This window comes from Numida meleagris, chromosome 26 (assembly GCF_002078875.1).
Source record: "Numida meleagris isolate 19003 breed g44 Domestic line chromosome 26, NumMel1.0, whole genome shotgun sequence".
NCBI lineage: Eukaryota > Metazoa > Chordata > Aves > Galliformes > Numididae > Numida > Numida meleagris.
Genome location: NC_034434.1, coordinates 1,544,840 through 1,564,626, shown reverse-complemented (window position 1 = coordinate 1,564,626; position 19,787 = coordinate 1,544,840). Strand labels below are relative to the sequence as shown.

At 52.2% G+C, this 19,787-nt stretch overlaps 1 protein-coding gene across 11 annotated transcripts in view; it reads right to left on the bottom strand.

Annotated features, from left to right (window-relative positions):
- The window catches only part of TANC2 (tetratricopeptide repeat, ankyrin repeat and coiled-coil containing 2), a 193,032-nt gene that overhangs the window by 85,344 nt on the left and 87,901 nt on the right, over positions 1 to 19,787 (bottom strand). For 8 of the 11 annotated variants that reach the window (XM_021377628.1, XM_021377629.1, XM_021377632.1 and 5 more), the window contains 2 exons: positions 14,791 to 14,901; positions 2,747 to 2,895 (listed from right to left, as the gene is read on the bottom strand). In XM_021377628.1, coding sequence (XP_021233303.1) covers positions 2,747 to 2,895; positions 14,791 to 14,901 — 260 coding nt within the window. The remainder of the gene's footprint in view (positions 1 to 2,746; positions 2,896 to 14,790; positions 14,902 to 19,787) is intronic. The other 3 variants (XM_021377631.1, XM_021377637.1, XM_021377636.1) reach the window with 1 other exon arrangement.

Here is a 19,787-nt window from a genome sequence, read left to right as displayed (position 1 = left end):
GGGAGGGGATGGGATGGGAGGGGATGAGATGGGAGGATGAGATGGGATGGGGATGGGGATGGGATGCAATGGGATGGGATGCAATGGGATGGGATGGGATGCAATGGGATGGGATGGGATGGGATGGGCCGATGGGGCAGTGACAGCGAGAGCAGCTCTGCTCCTCATCTGCACTTCTGCTCAGCGTTGGGGTGATTGCAAATAATTATTTTCTCGCTTCAGAAGGCAAAGCATGGTAGGAATAAGGAGCAGCAGCCAAGTCCCAGCTCTATACAAAGAGCGTTCTTTGCCCGGGCTGGGGAAATTAATGCATTAAAACGTGGAAAATTGCGCTCGTTTTTAAATTCGAGTGCGAACGAGCAGGCAAAGCCTCAATCAGATTTTAATTAATCAATGATTAATGGAAGAATTAATCTCTGCAAATCCCATAAACGTCTTCCTGCGCCATTTCCAGCACTGCTTTCAGCAGCAGAGCTGAGGGAATCGATTTGGGAGGGAAAGCCCGAGAGGTTCCCCACCCATGGAGCCCCAGACCCCAAGCAGCTGAGCCCTGAGCCCCACACCCACCAAGGGAGAGAAGAACCAACGTGCTCGTGGAGGAGCTGCCCTCTCTTTCTCTTCTCCACCACACGAATGCCACTCAAGGGCCTCGTGAAACTTTTTTAATGCAAAAATTAGCACGCAGACCGAGATATCCATCCATCTAAAGGATAACCGTCCGCTGCTTCTCTTTAGGTATTTCTTTCATTTCTCCTCCCAAGACACCTTCTACTTGAGAGAGAAGATGGGATTTTGATTTTGTCCAAAGGCAGCAACAAAAGGAACCACTTGGAACACGCAGCTCTGCTTGGCTCTGGAGCACTCTGCTCCAACACGGGTATCTGAAGCCCATGCTCCAGCACAACGTATAGGAGAGCACCCTGCAAATCCACCACAACTCGCATCAATACAAAGCTGAACGAAATCATTCAAAACCTCACGAACACGTGAAAGGCCAAGCTTTTACAGAAACACATCAATACTTGAAGGGAGCATATCAACAGGAGGGGGAACGATTGTTGACGAGGGTAGATAGCGATAGGACAAGGGGGAATGGTTTTAAACTAAGACAGAGGAGATGTAGGTTGGATATTAGGAGGAAGTTTTTCACTCAGAGGGTGGTGAGGCACTGGAACAGGTTGCCCAAGGAGGTTGTGGATGCCCCGTCCCTGGAGGCATTCAAGGCCAGGCTGGACGTGGCTCTGGGCAGCCTGGTCTGGTGGTTGGTGACCCTGCACTCAGCAGGGGGGTTGAAACTGGATGATCTTTGAGGTCCTTTTCAACCCAGGCCATTCTATGACATCTCTCAGCTTCTGACCAGTCTGTCTATCAACCCTGTAGGCCGTGGAGGAGACAAAGACCCAAACCCATTGGTTCTGCCTGCGGGTGGGACCAAGGGAGCCCAGCTGCCAGCAGAGTGCTTGGAGCAGCGCTGGGCTCTGCACCATCCCCTTCCAGGGGCACTTTGGAACAGAGCTCCGTGGGCACCCACAGGGCCACGTGGGATCCCAGTGCCAGCTTTCTGGCTGCTCCTTCTTATCGACTCTTCGAGGGAAGTCAGCATTGTGAGCCTGGTTCCTGGAATTGTGCTGTGTTGGTCTCTAAAGCAGAGGCAGAATCCTGCAGAGTCATGCGATGACTGCTAAGAGAGAATTACAGCTGAGCTTCCGAGTCTTACGTTGCTGTTACTCGCCGGCTCGTCCTTCTGTTAGCTTAAAGCAAAATATTCAAAACCAGCTGAAGAACGCCTCCCAGCTTCGTCCTCATTCCATCAATGCTGACGGCAACGGGCAGAGCCCTGGGGCTGAGCAGGAGGAGGAAGAAACTCAAGCAGGTTTCACCAACCCTACGCCGCAGCCAAGACCCCGACCTTCTGCTCTTTCACTTTTCAGCAGCCGGAGAGGATGTGGCAAGTTCAATCACAACAGAGACTGCACTGTTTGCTTTCTACACCTGATCTCAAGCATGAAATCATCTTGTTGGGCCAACAAAAGCAAAATCTGTGACCACCTGTAAAATAATGCTACTACTATCTACCCGTCCTTCCCAGAGAGATAGCCAGCCTTCGTACAACAGTGCTAAAACGCTTTTGAAATACTGCACGTGAGAAGCACAGATTATTTTGATTGCTGCACTCTGGTTAGAAACCCTGCCCACTCCCACAGCATCTGCAGCCACAGAAAAACAACGGGAGCTGTTTCACAGCTGATCCCTGGAACGCAGAGCGATGATTCATTGCTGAACAAGGAGATACAGCCTGCTACCTCACAGCAATCATTTCATCATTAGGAGACACTCGGCCGCCACGTAATTAGGAAATAACCACCATCCCTCATCCTGCATTCAGATGGGAACCAATAGGACCACTGAGTACCTTCCAGAACTCAAAGGGAGCTTATAAAGAGGAGCAGAGAGACTTGTTATAGGGGCAGAGAGCGATAGGACAAGGGGGGAAATGGCTTTAAACTAAAGGAGGGGACATTTAGGTCAGACACAAGGGGGAAATTCGTTACCCAGAGGCAGTGAGGCCCTGGTACTGCCTTGGAGCTGGAGGTGCCCACAGCCATAGATGGGCTCCGGGCTGCCTGAGCCAGGGGGCAGCCAGCCCATGGCAGGGGGTGAGGCCGGGGGGGTTTTGGGGTCCCTTCCAACCCGAGCATGCTGTGATTTTGCTGTAAGAAGAAGGAGAGCAGAGGACACACTGTACCTGGTTCTCGTCCTGCACCTCCATGCTGTACTGGGGCCCTGGCTGTACCTCCGTGACTTTCTCCCCCAGGAGGAAGCCCAGGCGAGTCATGAGTGTATTTGCTGCCTCATCTACGGATGGAGGGGGTCCCAGCTCCTGCTCAGCGTCACCTGAGGAGGGAGAGAAACGAACAGGTTTAGGTAAATTGCTGACCGTGGCTCTCGCTCCGTGTATTTACCAACAGAACACAGCTAACTTTCCATGCTGTGACTCCTGTATCCAGGATTTCAGGTCACACACAGCATTCAAAACTCTGTGTTCATGTTATTTGATGGTCATTACTTTTCGGTTACTCATTCCTCCAGCCGTGAGCACATGTTTACTCTTCCTCTGGCTGTTATTTCCGCTCTCCTTACTTGTTATATTCTCAGCACCTCAGGTGGAAGCAACACATTCACCTCCTTTTCCCTGCCCCATCAACAGGAAACCCAACTGGGAAGCCAGATTTCCCGGACGCGGTGAATTGAAGCCTACACGTGCCAACTTCTGCCACTCCCAAAGCACTACATGAGATGCTCTGCAGCAAACCTGCATTTCTCAGGGGTTAACAGCAAAGAAGAGGACAGAAAAATCATGAGCATCGCTCGTTGACATCTGCTGCTTCTGACATGCTCAGGACTTGCGTCGAAGTGCTGCTCTGGAGAGGTTTCCTCGTGCATTGCACGGGCTGTGACACAGAGAGCACCTCCCAGCACGCTTAAGAATTACATCAGAAAGCAAAATTCCAGATGATTGTTTCCTCAAGTTTTCCAGCCAAAAATTTAGGATGTTTATCGACTTGCAGCATCCCGGTGGCGAGCCAGGCTCTGGAAGGCACGTTCCTCCCTGCTCACCCCAGCGGCTGCAGTACGGTCGAAGCCTGAAGGTCAACCTCTTTCCACATCACACCGATGCAACGCTGCGCTTGGCGCAGTTGCAGGATACTAATTAGGATTTGCAATTAACCCTACAGTTAATTATTCATCTGATCATGTACAGTCTGGAAAAGAGCCCATCTCCCTTCCCGTGTCCTGGCTCGGGGCTGCTGCAGCTCTCAGCCTGGAGCTTTGAACAGAGCTCTCTGATAACCGTAACCGAACACCACCAACCATGGGACGTGAGATACGTACAAGCCCCTGGTAAATGCAAGCCAGCTGCTCCCTGAAACTCCCATCCAGCTCCCAGTGCACATCTCCTGGAAGCTCCCAGCAACCTGCTGCTGCTTCACCCACACTGCTGCCCTCAGGAGCCCCAGGGCACCTCCATGCAACAGAGTCAGCGCTCACAAGCACTGCTGGCCCTGGGAGCACTCCTTACACGGCGGCTTCACCACGGGGAAAGTGGATTACGGAGCGTGAGAACAGAAGCTGTCTTCTAAGTCACTGGATCCCTATTGTACTGCTTTAAACCTCCCCGACGTGAATAGGACGGATTTAAGACAGAGACAAATTTAGATGGATGGCCCAATTTTCCTGAGCCGCTGACCACCCACATTCAGGCTGTGGGCATTTACCATCTCAGGGAGTCAAATTCAGAACAGATACGTTTACGTCAAATGAGAAGTACGCGGACTTTGATTTCCAAGGTTATTTCTCCTTTTATAAAAGTAGACTTCTGGAATTTATCCTAGATCTCTGTACCGGCCTAAAATTAGCAAACAGCCGACTGTGCAGTCTGCCACGCACGACGTCTGCAGCGATGCATGGGGAGAAGCACTCAGTATGGGTTCCTGCAGCTGAGCCATGGCTCAGCCCTGTGGGGCTGGGTGTGACCCTACCCACACCAACCCTAAAAGAGCTCCCAGGGGCACAAAACTGTCGTTGGTCCCTAAAATGAAGTTCTGAGCTTAGCCTGGGTTATAGAGTCATGAAGGTTGGAAAAGACCTTTGAGAACAACTGAGATCCCCAGGTCCAACCCCACCCCACCCCACCGTGCCCACGTCCCTCAGTGCCACATCCCCATGGTTCTGAACACCCATGGGGACGGGGACACCTCCTACCTCCCTGGGCAGCCTGTGCCAATGCATCGCCACTCTTTGGAAAAGAAACTGTTCCTGACACCCAACCTGACCCTCCTTGGAGCAGCTGAAGGTCACTGCCTCCCATCCTATTGCTGTTATTGGGAGCAGGGACCAACCCCACCGCACTACAACCTCCTTTGGGGAGTGGTAAGGTCTCCCCTGAGCCTCCCCTTCTCCACACTGAACAATCCCAGTTTCCCCAGCAGCTCCCCATGAGAACCGTGCTGCAGCCCCTGCCCAGCTCCGTTCCCCTCATGGCACAGGATGGTGCAGCAGCACGGACAGGTGAGAGCTGCCCGGTGGGACTGCAGCCCTAATCCCCTGCTCACAGCACAGGGCACGAACACAGAGAGCATCCGAGGGCATCCTGGGCAGCATCAAACCATCCACTGTTTTATTACAACAGCAACTGCAAAGTGCAGAGAGCTCCGAGCTTAAGCAAAACGCCACTGGGCTGGACCTCCCTGCCTTCAGGTTCTCAGCCTTAACTGAGTGACAAAGAGAGATAGCAGCTCCCGGAGCTCTGTGAGCAGCTGCTGGCAGTGAGACCCAGCGCTTCCAGTGAGGTGGGCATCGTCACTCCAGCACCATGCACAATGCAGTCAATGCTGCGGCCCTATTTTATGCACACTTCAGCACAACGGGTTCTGGGGGCACACAAGTGGCAGCAAGAATCAGCCCCAGGTGCTTTCAGGCTGCCTGACCCTGTGCTGCCGTACAGAGCGGCGGCTCAAACAAAGCCCAGCACTGCAGCCAAGCCCCGGTGCCAACAAACAGCAGCGATCGCTCCGCAGCGCCCAGCAGAGCAGTGCACGGCCTGGAGCTGCCGTGCTGCGCTGCACCCAGCCCCACGCTGCGGGGGGGAACACCGAGGGGGTTCTGAAAGCTGTCCTGGATGCTCAGTGCCAGCAATGCTGAACTCCCTGCTTTGGAATTTGGCACCTGGAATTTGCTGCGGTTTCACTCCCGAAGCAGCGCTCCCAACTTGGAGCAGCGCTTCAGGTGCTGAAGGGAAACCTGGCAGAGATTTACCAATACGTGCCGCCTGCCCAAGGGCTTCAAGCACAAAAACACCGTGTTATCTCTAATAACACAACTAGCAATCCGTTACGGGGAAGAAAAACGTATGCACGCTGCCTCGCTCGGTGCTGCCCAAACAAATGAACTCGAAAATAAGACACTCGGATTCTTTCCGAGTGACTTTTTCATAAATAAGAGGTGTCTTCAAAGCAGAAAGCAGAGGAGCACCATCCAAAAGGATGCATGCAAGAGGTAATCCCATTTCTGGAGGACAGCTTGCTTCTTCCAACCCTTCACCTTCAGGAGAGACAGGAGCTGCTGCATTACACATGGGAAACAAATAACAACCTCACTGATGTGAGGCAGTTTGTGCAGAGACTGAGAACGTTAAACCTGAGCACGCCAACCAAATGTATGCCTCCCATTCTCCTTCCTTTCCAAGAACTGAACCCATTTCAGCTATGCTCGATCACTCCTGCAGTTCACCCCAGAATTACCTGATTTAGGGCTGTTGGGAGCAATTTTGCGGATCCCAGCAGCTTACCTACACACACCCTGGGTACTGCTGAAGGGTTCAACTCCAGTACCTCTGGACCAGCACCACACTGGTCTCCTCGTTACAAAAAAGCAAAAACCCACATATATGCCAAAATCAGAAGTTCTAGCTCAATTCCAGAGCAGGGAGCCAGGGCAGCCCACCACACGCAGCATCGTGCCTGGTGTCACCTGGGGGCCAGGTTCGAAGAAAAAGGCAGTTTTCTCAGAGTTTCGCAGTGCCCTAGAAGTAATTTGCAGCTCTTCCACTTCCTCCGTATGGCGCCTAGCTCAGGTCATCCCACTGGGTCAACATGGTTTTAGATGGAGTTGGGTTTGTAGGTACTGAGCCATGAGTTGGAGTTGGGTTTGTAGGTACTGAGCCACAAGTTGGGTTTGTAGGTACTGAGCCATGAGTTGGGTTTGCAGGTATTGAGCCATGAGTTGGGTTTGTAGGAACTGAGCCATGAGCTGGGTTTGTAGATATTGAGTCATGAGCTGGAGTTGGGTTTGTAGGTACTGAGCCATGAGTTGAGTTTGTAGGTACTGAGCCACGAGTTGGGTTTGTAGGTACTGAGCCACGAGTTGGGTTTGTAGGTACTGAGCCACGAGTTGGGTTTGTAGGTACTGNTAGGTACTGAGCCACGAGTTGGGTTTGTAGGTACTGAGCCACGAGTTGGGTTTGTAGGTACTGAGCCACGAGTTGGGTTTGTAGGTACTGAGCCATGAGTTGGGTTCGCAGGTACTGAGCCACAAGTTGGGTTTGTAGGTACTGAGCCAGGAGTTGCACTCAATGATCCTTGCGAGTCCCTTCCAACTCTAGACGTTCTCTGCTTCTATGAGTGACGTGACAGTGGCCCTATGCTGGGAACATGGCCAGGGATCACCAGCAAAGGGTTCCAGGCAAAAGCAGGGGCACTGGGGCTTGCTTCTCGTTAGAACGGTTTTGTTTTCTTTTCTCCAGGAGGAGTTCATAAATTTCATAACATTTCCTTGAAAAATCAAATCTATAATTTCCTAAGCTGTATTAGTTTTGCTCTTTTCAGTAAAGCATTCCAAATGTCTGGTTTTGCACATTATCGTTCTAAAACACTGTTTCTCTTCAACCCTTTCAATTCCTATAATGAAATCTGCCACATACCTCAGCTGCAATTGCTTAAAATGGAATGAGATTTCTTTATGATCTATTTTGCAATCCTGTGACTTGTTGGATAGCTACCATCGCCTAATCTTCCAGATCCATGACGTGGGGTGGCACCCCTGTGAGAAACCAACAATGTGCCTTCACTCCACTGAATATTTTTACCGTAATGGTTATACTCTCACTTCCAAAAACAGACTCTGAACGGAACTGAAATTACATCTGAAATCTATTCCAGTGAGCGCCGAACTACAGGAATCCGGTAACAGTTTGCTCGGTGGCACCCACCTTAGAATTTGCCTGAATATGAAACTGATCCATCCAAAAAAAAAAAAAAAATCAAAAATTCTTAGACGAGCATGGAGAGAATAGAGCAGTGGCATGCAAAGAGTGAGCCCCTGTACAGTGCTGGAATAAACGGTGCCGTACACGATCTTCAATTACATAACTGTAGGGTTTTATCCAAAGACGTCCCTCTCTACATGTGACCTGAATCCATCCCATTATTATGTACATCTGCTTTACATTATTCTGGATGTACTCGAGCTATATTTGGAAAATGCCCTTGACCATTTCTGCATATTCCCCTCTTCTCGGAATTAACGGGACGGCTTTTTCTTTACTCTTGCTCACATCAAAACGAGAAGACTTATCCAAGGAGGAATGAAGGCTACATCAGATGCACTGCTCTGTTCTAAGCCCTATAAAACCACATTGCTCCTAAGCTGTGAGCTCGAGCTGCCAAAAACACTGAGTGTGAACACTGCAGAGCTCCAGCTCAGGGTCACCCCACAGCTCTGGGGTCAGCAGCATGCTGCTTTACGCTTCTCTAACAAACCGCTCTTCTCCTTCCCTGCAAGACCAGTTCCAAACCCCTCCTGAGTTGCACAGACAGTGGCTCCATGAAGAAATTCAAGAGAAATTCTCCTCTGCGGCACAAACCAAAGCTGCTTCCCAGCAGTCCTTCCGCTGCCTCTGCCTTGGACTGCCACAAGGAAGTTACTCATTAGTGAGGAACCAGACTGAGCCACAGACAGGCAGCAAAAGCAATGTCAACGCTACCAGAAAATCTAATCCCATGTTTGTCGTGTTCTGGGTTTGAAAAAACCCACTGCACTCATATTTGGGGGTGGATTTCCTTGGATTTCACCTCCTGTTTACATGACAAAGAGAAGAGAATGGGTGAAAGATGAGGACACTCAATGCACCTATCACTGAACTCAAGTTAAAAAAGGCCCCAGTTGTCACAAACATGATCCGCATCATTTTGGAGCATTCATGCGCTGCCGCGCCGTCACTGCGGGTCTGCTCCCTCCCCGAGCACCAACTGATGGAAGGCCTTTTAATTAATGGCTGTGCGAGACATTAATTCAGGTATCAACAAACCCCACATGCCGAGATTCCTCTTGTTTGCACCGCTAGAAGGGAGAGGACGGGGTATTCTTTTGTTGCGGTGCAACTGCAAACACAGCGGTTCCCCTGAGAGCCAGCAAAGGACCAAGGGGCATCAACTCCGTGGTGACTTCAGCACCATCCACAAGTGCAGCACAGGGTTTTCCACAATTTTTGGTACTACTTTCCAATAGAACAGCGTCCATTGCTGCTGCTAATTAACGACCAGAGAGGGAAGACCTCGCTGCCCGTTCTGATGAGAGCCAATTCGTCCTTGTAGCTTTTCTGAAGGGTGAACCACAACAATAAGAGCTCACACAAGACAAGTCCAACTGATGACACCATCCTCATAGCACGTTTAGGTTGTGCAGCACACAGCACGTGATGTTACCCATGCAATTTGGTGAGGTTAGCAGACAGGCAGCAGGATGACAGCCACGCAGGTAACCCCACGTCTCGCATCGCCTTGGGTTGGGAAACGGAGAAGAGAATCCAGCAGTAAGCCTGAAAAACCTGCTGCAATTTCAGGCCAAAAGCAGCAATTTTGGAGCGTGCAGCAAGCTGCAGACCTCTGGAAGATAACGTCGGTATCGTGGATGCTGCCCAGCAAGGCTGTAAGCAATCCGCCCTTCCCAAGCAGCAGCTGGCCAACGCTGTCACGTTTGGATTCCAAGCCATTATTTTTCAGATGGTCAGGAGTCACACAGTCGGTGACATCGATGTCTGACAGTCTGCCTGGCGAAGCAGACCCCCCACCCGCAGGCGGCAGAGCGGCGTCAGGAGCAAAGCCATCTCCTCTCCCCAGCGCAAGCATGCAGCCGTGCTGACCAAGAGAAAGGAACAGATAGGATGGGCAGAATACCGAGGATCGAAACAAATTACAGCAAGGGGAACAACATTCCCACTGGGAAAGAATAAAGAAGCCCTTGTTCTGCAGTCCTGAAGAGTGATAGGAAGTCAAGGCAACTGGTAAGGGAGCAGCAGTGCGGCTTTCAGGGCACCGCATATTTTCACTTATGAGAAGCTCTCCATAGCATCCCTAGAGTTCAAGTGCCTTTTGGTTAAAGGGAAAAAAAAAGCATCCCTTGGATTGATTCGACCATTAGGACATGGGAACCAAGCTTGTAAAAGAATGGAGTAGTTCTCCAGAAACGCACTTATCTTTGGAGCTGGTAAAACCAACATTCACCTCTTGCATCCATAGAAACTTGCAACAAAACTAATATTGCCCCAAAACTCACAGCCGAAACCACAACAAAGGTAGAATTATTGAGCGCTTCCTCTGGATGGTAGAGAATTTGAGAATAAATAAATCTTTGAGCAACCTGGTCTGGTGGGAGGTGTCCCTGCCTATAGCTGGAAGGTGGAATGAGATGATCTTAAAGGTCCCTTCCAACCCAAACCATTCTATGACTCTACGAAATACCCAAGTCAGAAGGAAAAAGGGATAACTAACCAGCAAGGTCAGCACCAAGAGCCCTGCCCACCATCGCTGCCCCTTCCCTTTGCTCCTTTAGCATCCCTATATTCCCACTTGTGACGAGCACAAACTCCAAAGGTGAAGGCCTTACCCACATTAATTAACCACAGCCCCAAGAACTCCTAAGGACATCAGGAGCCCCAGGGGCTGGGATGAAGGATGAGCTTCGTGCCGAGACACCGACGGATTGCAGGCAGGAGCCCTGGGGACAGCTGGGACCACACTGCCACCGACGGGTCCTGGCTGCCGCAGCGCTGGGACCGTCAGACACTGCCCTGCAGCGAGCACCAGGCACGTGCTGCAGCGCCTTTAATTCACTTTGACAGATGCTGAGTGGAAACAGAATCACCTAAATCCAATCTGACGCGCTGTACCTTCCCCAGACTGGAAGCGTCGAACTGTCTTTTTTTGCCTAAGAAAGGAAAATCTGGGGATTGAGGTTTTGTTTGGGACGGATCTGACAGAAGTGCGGGTGCAGAGCTTCGCCGTGGCAGGGGCACACTCAGCAGCCAGCCAGCAGCACCATGACACAGCAGAGCTTTCAGACGGTGCCTCTGATGACCAAGGATGGTAAATGGTCCGAATGAAATGAGGCAGGGGACAAGCACGGAGGCAGAGATTTGTTGCCAGTTCCCTAAAAACCTAAAAATGTGCCATTCCATTACTTCAAAGGCCATTGTGTTTTTGCAGCCACGCTGCCCTAGCTGGGGTATTCGGGAGCACCAGTGCAGGCTGCCCTTTATAAGTTAATACACCAGAAGAGGAAACTTCTCTGCAGACAATCTCATTCTGTGGGAAGCGTGACCTTGTCTTTGCCCATCAGCAAGGCCACGGCTGAGCACACAGCGCAGAGAAGGCCCTCGGTGCTGCCTGCATGCAGGGAAGCGTGGTACAGAGAGCATCACAAGGGCTCAGATGTGATAATGAGGGCTTTGCACTGACCCTGGTGGGCTCATTGCTGATGGTTTCAGAACCGACAGCAGCAGCGTGCCACAAGCACCTTCCAGCTCCTGTCCTGGAAGCCTCACGCTGCTCTGACACTGTATTTCTGGACCACCTGAAGTCTTTCTGTTTGCCCTCCAGAGAGAGGAAACCAAACCCAAGGTTATGAAGGGAAGCCGGCGCTTTGTAGATCACATCGGGAAGCCTTGAGAACACCACGTCATCTCAGCTCGTTTAACAGCCAAAACACGTGGCAGCAGTGCCTGGAACCCCCGCTATTTCCAGCTCCACCTTGGGGCACTTTGACATGATGGCTCCAGCCCAAAGCCACCAAAGAAGCCCAGCAGCACCCAACGCTGAGCAGTCTGCAGCTGGTCCTGAACTGATGCTCCTCTGGGATGCTGGAGGGACGTGGTGGGCACGGGCTGATGGTTGGACTTGATGATCCTAAAGGTCTTCTCCAACCGCCATGGTTCTGTGACCTCTACGCATGCTCCCATGGCAGAACCCCAGCCTGGGTTACTTTGAGGCTCTTCCCACCTTGAAGCACGACAGAGAACAGCGCTGTCCTCCCACAAGGAGCCCGAGAGACATCGATGGCTCCCATAGCAACCAGGCAGGGAATGGCCATGACTGCTGCAATTAGGGCTGATTGCAATGATTTCCCATTCCCTCCAGGTCAGTGGGCTGGAGAACGCCGGGCCAGCCGCAGGACTCCCCAGTAACAGCATTTGTCAGGCCACGGTCTGTCTGATCATTCCCAGCCTTCCTCCCAGCCTGTTGCTGTTTGGTGTGACAGGGGTTGGACGCGGATCCTGCCGGCTGACATTCTGTTTGGAGCTTTTTATTTCACTTTTTACCTCTGCTTTCACCATGAAACCTCCAAGCGCAGCTCTGCTTCACCCACCCCCCACGGAAGGGCTCTGTGAGAGACCCAAAAAGTCTGAAAGAAGCTCGTGCAAAGTGAAAAAAAGAACACATTCTCGCACGATGAAAAGAAAGAAGCAGAAGAAAGCAGATGTCAGCCTCAGAGATTCTGTGATCCGAAGAGAGACGGGAGCGATGGCACGAACAGGAACAGCACAGCAGTGGGAAGCCTCCAGGTCACCCCTTGCTGTCCGTGGGCACCCCACTTCATGGGATGGAAGCAGACCCCCAAGCAAGCAGACACCCACCGACCGCTTCTTCTGCAGAAGGATTCAATCCCATTAAAAGATAACGCCGGAACGCGCTTTCCCTTTGAAGCCCAATGACAAGGCAATAAATCACACCAAGTGCAACCGCCACCGTGGATCTAAGAGGAAAGGCAATTCCCTGAGAGCACCATCTCTCTGTCTCAGAGCACTTCCAATGTGCTTCCAGTACTCACTTGAACAAGGGAAGGAGGATGGAGAGCGGCAGCACCAAACCAGCAAGCAAAGAACAGCTCCTCCACCACCTGGACGTGCAGGAGGGCAGGGTTACCCCTCCGCCTAAGGGCTGTGCAGCCACAGGGACGTGTACAGAAATATCACTGAGAAACGTGTTCCTTGAAGCCACAGAACTTTTCCCCCCATCACCCGAAATGAAACCACCGAGGGACGTGGGGCAACTGCTGCTTTCACTTGAACCGGTGAAATCCATCCTACAGAACTCAGCCGCCCTCCTGGGCACAACCAGCAGCACAGAGCTTAACAATTCATGGAACAGCCCTCAATCTCAGCTATGCCCTTCCCATACGACATCGCCGGCCGCCCGGCCCTTCCTGCTCCTTCCTCAATGCCACTGACTCCCACTGCAGCACAGCAAAGGAAACCTTCCCTTGGGCACCTCCAACCTTTTTTATTGTTCTTCCTTCGACTTTGAGCACTGCTCCTCCCAGTTCTGTTCCTGGAGATGCTCAGGTTGACACTGAGAACACCCCCTGCAGGAGGCACGCACCGCAGAGCTTGCCAAAGCAAGACCAGCTGTGAGGAAAGGAGCTGGAGCTCCTTGGAGAAGCGATGCTGGCTTTGCCACAGTCCCAAATGGGAGTGAGCTGCCCTTCCTCCCTGCTCCCACTGCAGCTGGACATCACCTACCCACAGAGGCCGTTGTCCAGATCTTTGTTCTTTCCCATCTCCTCACACAAGGTTGGTGGGCATGGCGGTGATGGCTCGATGGTTGGACTTGGTGATCCTAACGGTCTTCACAGAATCACAGAATGGCTTGGGTTGGAAGGGACCCCAAGAATCACCAAGTTCCAACCCCTCTGCCACAGGCAGGGCCGCCAACCTCCAGATCTGGGACTGGACCAGGTTGCCCAGGGCCCCATCCAAACTGGTCTTGGGCCTTCCCAACCGTAACAACTCTATGAGTCTATGACTGCAGGAGGAACCCTGTGCATCACAAACCTTTTCTCCAGGAACAGCTCCAGAAATCCTTCCCCAGAGGATTCCTGTCACCGTTCTCCCAGGGCTGCCAGGAACGTTCCCCCTCAGTGTCAGCCATGCCACCAAATGAGCGCTGCCCAGCAGCACACCCTATGGCAACTCGCTCTCTTCCTCTCCGTTTTTCCTTCATGACGCTTCATGTTTCTTCACTGACACCTCAAGGCGTGAGGAAATCCCACAGCCCCTTTAAGATTGCTCCACTGGCAGCCAGGGAAGGAGATCAAAAGGCACAAAACCCCAAATAATAATAGGAAACGGCACCATCAGCACCCAGGGCTGTGTGCTTGAGGAGGATGCCCACCCTCAAACCACGGCACACGGAGCTGGGGCAGAAGGACGAGGCACACGTCTGGGAGAGGTACCACGAGTGGGGAATGTGGGATTTCTGCTTTTAAGCCAAATTTACAACTCTAATTCTCCGTGGGTGCAACCATAACAAGTTGTAATTACTTACAATTATAAACATGGGAGTAGAAGCTATTCAGCTGGAAGAAGAAAGGGCTGCGACGGCGAAATTTTAAGCAATTCATGATCCTTGACAAAGGAAGAGCACTTTTCACAGCAGCTCTGGCCTGGAGGAGGCACTTCCAAGTACAGACAATGCTTTTTTATCTAAGAACCCCCTCTCAAACAAAGCACACTGAAGAAAGCCTGCACCCCAAGCACCACTCATTCAGTTCCCCAGCCACAGACAACCCCATAGGCTCTCACCATTCACACTATTTTCTGGATGTAGACTCAATGAGATCGCACAACTGCACCTCAATTTGTGCCACGATAGCTCTGAAACGAGTTCTCATTCCAGCCTCTCCAAAAGCCAGCATTAAAAACGAAATTTCAAGCTTCCTGGGTCACCTTCACCTCCTATAACCAACACTCCTGATCTCCTACACCACCCCAGGGGGGAGCAGCCATGCAGCCCACCTGCAGCAAGCAGCAATGAGAAACGAGCACTGGAGCTGCTGGCTCTGTGCAGCGGGGCTGTGCAGCTCCCATCCACCAGCCCTAAAACGGAGCCACGCTACAGGCTCTGTTGGAGCTGCTCTCCCTCTCTGAATGCAGCAGAGCCTTTGCATGCAGCTTACCAGGGCAGTATGCATCCACGTCCAGTTTCTGCGCTGAAGAGAGCGTTGGCGAGCCGAGCTCGGACTCGGGGATGCGAGGGCTCTCAACAAACTTTGCTTTCCTCAGAGGGGCTAAGGAGAAGGAGGGGGAGAGAGAAAGAGGGCTCATGAGTAAGGGAAACAGCAAGCAACAGATGGAAGCACTTAATGACACTGTCAGACTCAGATCAGGTTACCCCCCCCCACCTCCTTTTATTTTTTTTTTCTTTTTTGCTGAAAAAAAAAGCATTATCTACATTCTTTACAAAGGGGATGGCTCTGGTTCAAACTTCCAGGCTGCAGCCTTCAGAGGGGCAGAGCCTCCTGACACTCCTGAGCACTTCCCTTTTTCCTTCCCACCTTAACCCACGTTTTATAAGAGCAAACAGCTCTGTGCTCAGCCACTGTAAAGGGCTGAGATGGCAGAGAGGGACACAGAGCCCGCTGGGGTTTAAGGTATTTAACTCCAAAATGCTGGAACAAATACACAAATTCCATATTCAGTGACCGCTTCCCCTGCAGAGCAATGAAAATAAACCCATTCTGAAGCACTGCGAATTGTCTGATCCTCCCAGGTGCTGCACTCCCTGTGGGTGATCGGACGGAAACCAATGCTGCCCAGAAGGAGAAGACCTGAGCCCTTCACTTTTATCCTTGCAAATCCAGAAATGATTCAAAAGAATGAAAGGAAGAGCCGGGAAAAGGAGAAGTGCCCCGGAGCAAAGCAGCACCGGCACCGCACCAAGCGGCGTTTCCTGCAGGATTGAACTGAGCTCCGAAATCCAATCACAAAGTGCTGTGCCCCTTTTTGCTGGTCGTGCAGTCGTGATTTATAAAATACCTTTAATCACCAAGTTTTTCAATGGTTTTTTCTGCCAGACCGGAGGAACAGAACTGGGGAGTAAGCTGTGTGCAGGTGACGGTGTTGCATTTCCCAGCTGCGCTCACTGCCCATTGAAGTGAAAGGCCAACTTGAAAAGCTGCTCACCCAACTCCTGCCCACGCTGCTCAGCGTGACAGCCCTCCCGTGCACCACTCACATTCAGAGTCCTCCTGCCCTGAACACCAAATCTGGGGCTGAACCTCGGGATGTAAAAGCAGAACGGCCCGGTGCCAGACGCCGGCGCAATGCAAACGTGTCGGTATCAGGGGGATTGCTGCCAGGGCAATGAAGTTGCTGGGAACCATAATTCTGCTCAGAGCCACGTGCTAATGTTTCACGTGAAGCTGCAGTTCTACCAGTGAGGTTTGGTACAGCCCCACTAGCAGTCAGCTTTATAACTGGAATAGCACATCCTTATTTCATTGCTCCGGGCTCGTGCCAGAGCCACAGACCTCTGCTGTGACACCCAAGCAATGCTCCAAGGAGAAGCAGCGCTTCCCGTGGTCTGAGATGTTAATGCCCATGACTGGGATGGCACCCGAGGTTCTGAACTAACCCGGAGAGGAAGGAGAAATTAAGAGATAAAAGCACAGAAAGGGCGATGGCTGCGGAGAGCCAGGCCCGAGGGTCCTGCTCACCAATGAAGAACTCGATATCAGCATTCGGTCGCACACGGAACATGAGAGAATGTATGGTTTTGTTCCCCAAAAATGGCTGCAGAAGCCTGGAGATATACGGTAAGGGTAGATGAGATACGCTGTGCCAACACGGCTCAAACCCAACTGCTCATTGGACAAGGCTCACATCAACGCCGTCTTCTCTGGGAAGAGGCACCGAGCGATCACAGAATCACAGAGCTGCAGGGATCAGAAGGGACCTCCAGGGATCAAGGCCAAGCCCCGACTGCTTCTTTCATTTTGGATATTTGTGGCCTTCAGGAAGGCAGAGCACCCCTCGCTCCTACGTAACCCCACTGCTCTGCCCACACGCAGAACAGTCCCTCGTCCAAAGGAAGATCAGCCAGCAGGTTTGCATGCAGGCATTAGTTGTCTGCTGGAATAAATAAGACGGGAACGCCGTAAACTTGGAAACCTGTTTCGCCATTTTTCAGCCAAATGCTGAAGGAGAATATTCACCTTTCTCATAAAAGCGGTTTTTTGGGCACAAGAGCTGGCTGACGTCCTGAGCACCCCCCAGGAGCACAGAGAAACCAAAATCAGGCCAGCTGCACCACCCCGAACGAAACACGGAGAAGTGACCTGCAGTATTCCACAGCTCCAGCCATGAGGGCTGGGATTTCAGAGTCACAGAACTGCAGGGCTTGCATGGGACCTGCAGAGCTCACCGAGCCCAGCCCCCTGCCCAGGCAGCTCCCTGCAGCAGGTCACACAGGTCAGTGTGCAGATGGGGCTGGAGCATCTCCAGAGAAGGAGATCCTAACCCTAACCACCCCCCCCCTGCCCCAGGCAGCCCGTCCCACTGCTCCGTCACCCTCACCATGAGGAATTTCTTCCACATATTGGTGCGGAACTTCCTATGCTCCAGTTTCTGGCCATTTCCCCTTGCCCTGTCCCCACAGACCACTGAAAAAAGGTTGGCTGTGTCCCTTTGTCTCCCACACTTCAGGTATTTATAAACATGGAGCACATCCCCTCTCAGTCTTCTTTTCCCCAGGCTGAACAGCCCCAGGTCGCTCAGCCCTTCCTCATGGGGAGATGCTCCAGGCCCTGCACCATCTCTGTGCCCTCTGCTGGGCTCTCTCCAGGAGATCCCCATCTGTTTTGGACCCGGGAGCCCAGAACTGGATGCAGTGATCCAGGTGAGGCCTGACCAGGGCAGAGCACAGGGGGAGGATCACCTCCCTTGCCCTGCAGGCCACGCTCCCTTTAAGGCACCATTAAAATCCCATTGGCTCTCTTGGCCACCAGGGCACACTGCTGGCTCATGGCCGACCTGTCGCCCACCAGGACCCCCAGGTCCTTCTCTGCAGAACTCCTCTCCAACAGCTCAGCCCCCAACCTGTACTGATACGTGCCCTTATTCCTTCCTAGGTGCAAGACTCTACACTTGCTTCTGTTAAACCTCATCTGGCGTGTCAGCCACTCCTCCCAGCTCTGTACCATCAGTGCACTTGCTCAGGGTGGACACCATCCCCTCGTCAAGGTCATTGATGAAGCTACTGAACAAGACCAGACCCAGCACCGTGCCCTGGGAGCACCGCTGCTCTCCACGCAGACTCTGCACCGCTGACCACTGCCCTCTGAGCTCATCCAGCTCTCAGCCCACCTCGCCGTCCTCTCATCTCTCCCAACTCAGCTGTGTTATCAGGATGCCACAGGAGGCAGCACCAAAAGCCTTGCTGAACTCAAGGCAGACAACTTCCAACTGACACTGCACGTGCACTCTGCAGGACAACCCCATTCCCAAGGACCCAATGACACGCCTAACACTGCATTGTACCTGAACAGCCTCGCTGCTGCTGATGCAGAACCTCCATGAGAAGTTTCTCAAAGCAAACACTGCACGTTTGGGGCTACTCCCTGCAGCTCTTGGAGCAGTTCACCCCCAGAGCAAAACTCCAAGCCCTCCCCCCAGTGCAAAGTGCTCGACCTTGAGAGGAGTTTTTCCTCTTTGTGGGAAGTGATGGTTGTTCTAGGACAGGAACTCACCGCATAATGCAAAACCATCACGAGGGTGAGCACTCAGAAGCTTAATGAGCTGCCTTATCTATGAACTCTGGGCAGCAGGCAGGCTGCCTTCCACCGGGGGCAAAGATTTCCTGCTTCCTCCCCCTCTCACAGCAATTCTCCTCAATACTCACAAGGCCACCAAGCGTAACACCACCACCACCAACCAAAGCCCAGTCTCCAAAACAGCAAGGTGTGAACTGAACAGCGTGCACAGGCGAAGATGGACTCAGGACACAAGCAGAGATCTGTAACGAAGCTACCAAACAAAAATGGAACAAAAGCAGCAGGCCCATGCTCCTCCCAAATAATCGTTTTATCTCCATTAGCATTGTGCTCTGCTTCAGCTTGCTGAGCGTCCTACTTCTCCTGCATCCTCCCCCATTGTCATGTAATTTATAGATGAGTTAGCATTCTAATTAAAAAAAAAAAATGTTTTCTTTATACGAAGAGGCGCTGATAAAAGGAAATTACCGTGCATCACCAAAAGGCTTCATTTACTAAGCTCAGTTTTGCTCTGAAAGGAACGATTCGCTAATAACAAAACGAGCTATGAGCACTGCATGACCTGGTGGAACAACGCGCGGCGGGCACGGGTTGCTGTGGATTTGCACTAATTAACTCCGCGCTCTGATTACGGCTTGCACACCTCCGTGCATACAGCCCATAGCAGCACACTGCTTCCAGCACAGGTGAGGGAAGGTGATGATGGAGCACCATGAGCGATGGAAAGCAGGGAGCTGCAACCAACACAGATGAAGAGGAGCTGAATTTTGCACTTGGCCACGGAAGCGCTGTATTATCCCATACTTTACGTACAGTGAGAAAGCAATCCCCCCAAACGCACGCGCTCGCTCCAAAAAAAACAACCACCTGCCCAAAGGAGGCTGCGATGAGCAGAGGCAGAGCAGCGCTCTGAAGAGCAAACTTCCACGAGGTGAATTGCTGGAGCCAAAGCAGCTGCTGAGCACAGACCTTCCCTGTCCGTAGTGAACAAGGAGCAGGGCTGACCACGGGCTGGGAGCTGCCCCGTGGCTGTCAGTGCTGCAGTGCTAGTGACCGCGGGGCTCCCGGAGCACCGGGCAGCACGGCCCGACTGCTCCCAGCGAGGGCTCCTCTGCTCCCAGATGGCTCCTGGTTTTGCCGAGGGACGAGTCACAGGAAGGGGAAATCAGACAGCACGTGGTTCTGTTTGCTGCGGCATCAATGGAGCAGCTATCGGGAACCAGCCCAGCAGAGGGGGCTGGGCTGGGAGGGACCTGAAAGATCATCCAGGTTTTAAAAAATTTAACTTAAAATAATGAAATTACAGGCTAACATCCTTCTGTTTTATGGAGAGGGAGAGGAAAGAAAGGGGAAGGAGGAAGGGGAAGGAAGGAAGGGGAGGAAGGAAGGGGAGGAAGGAAGGG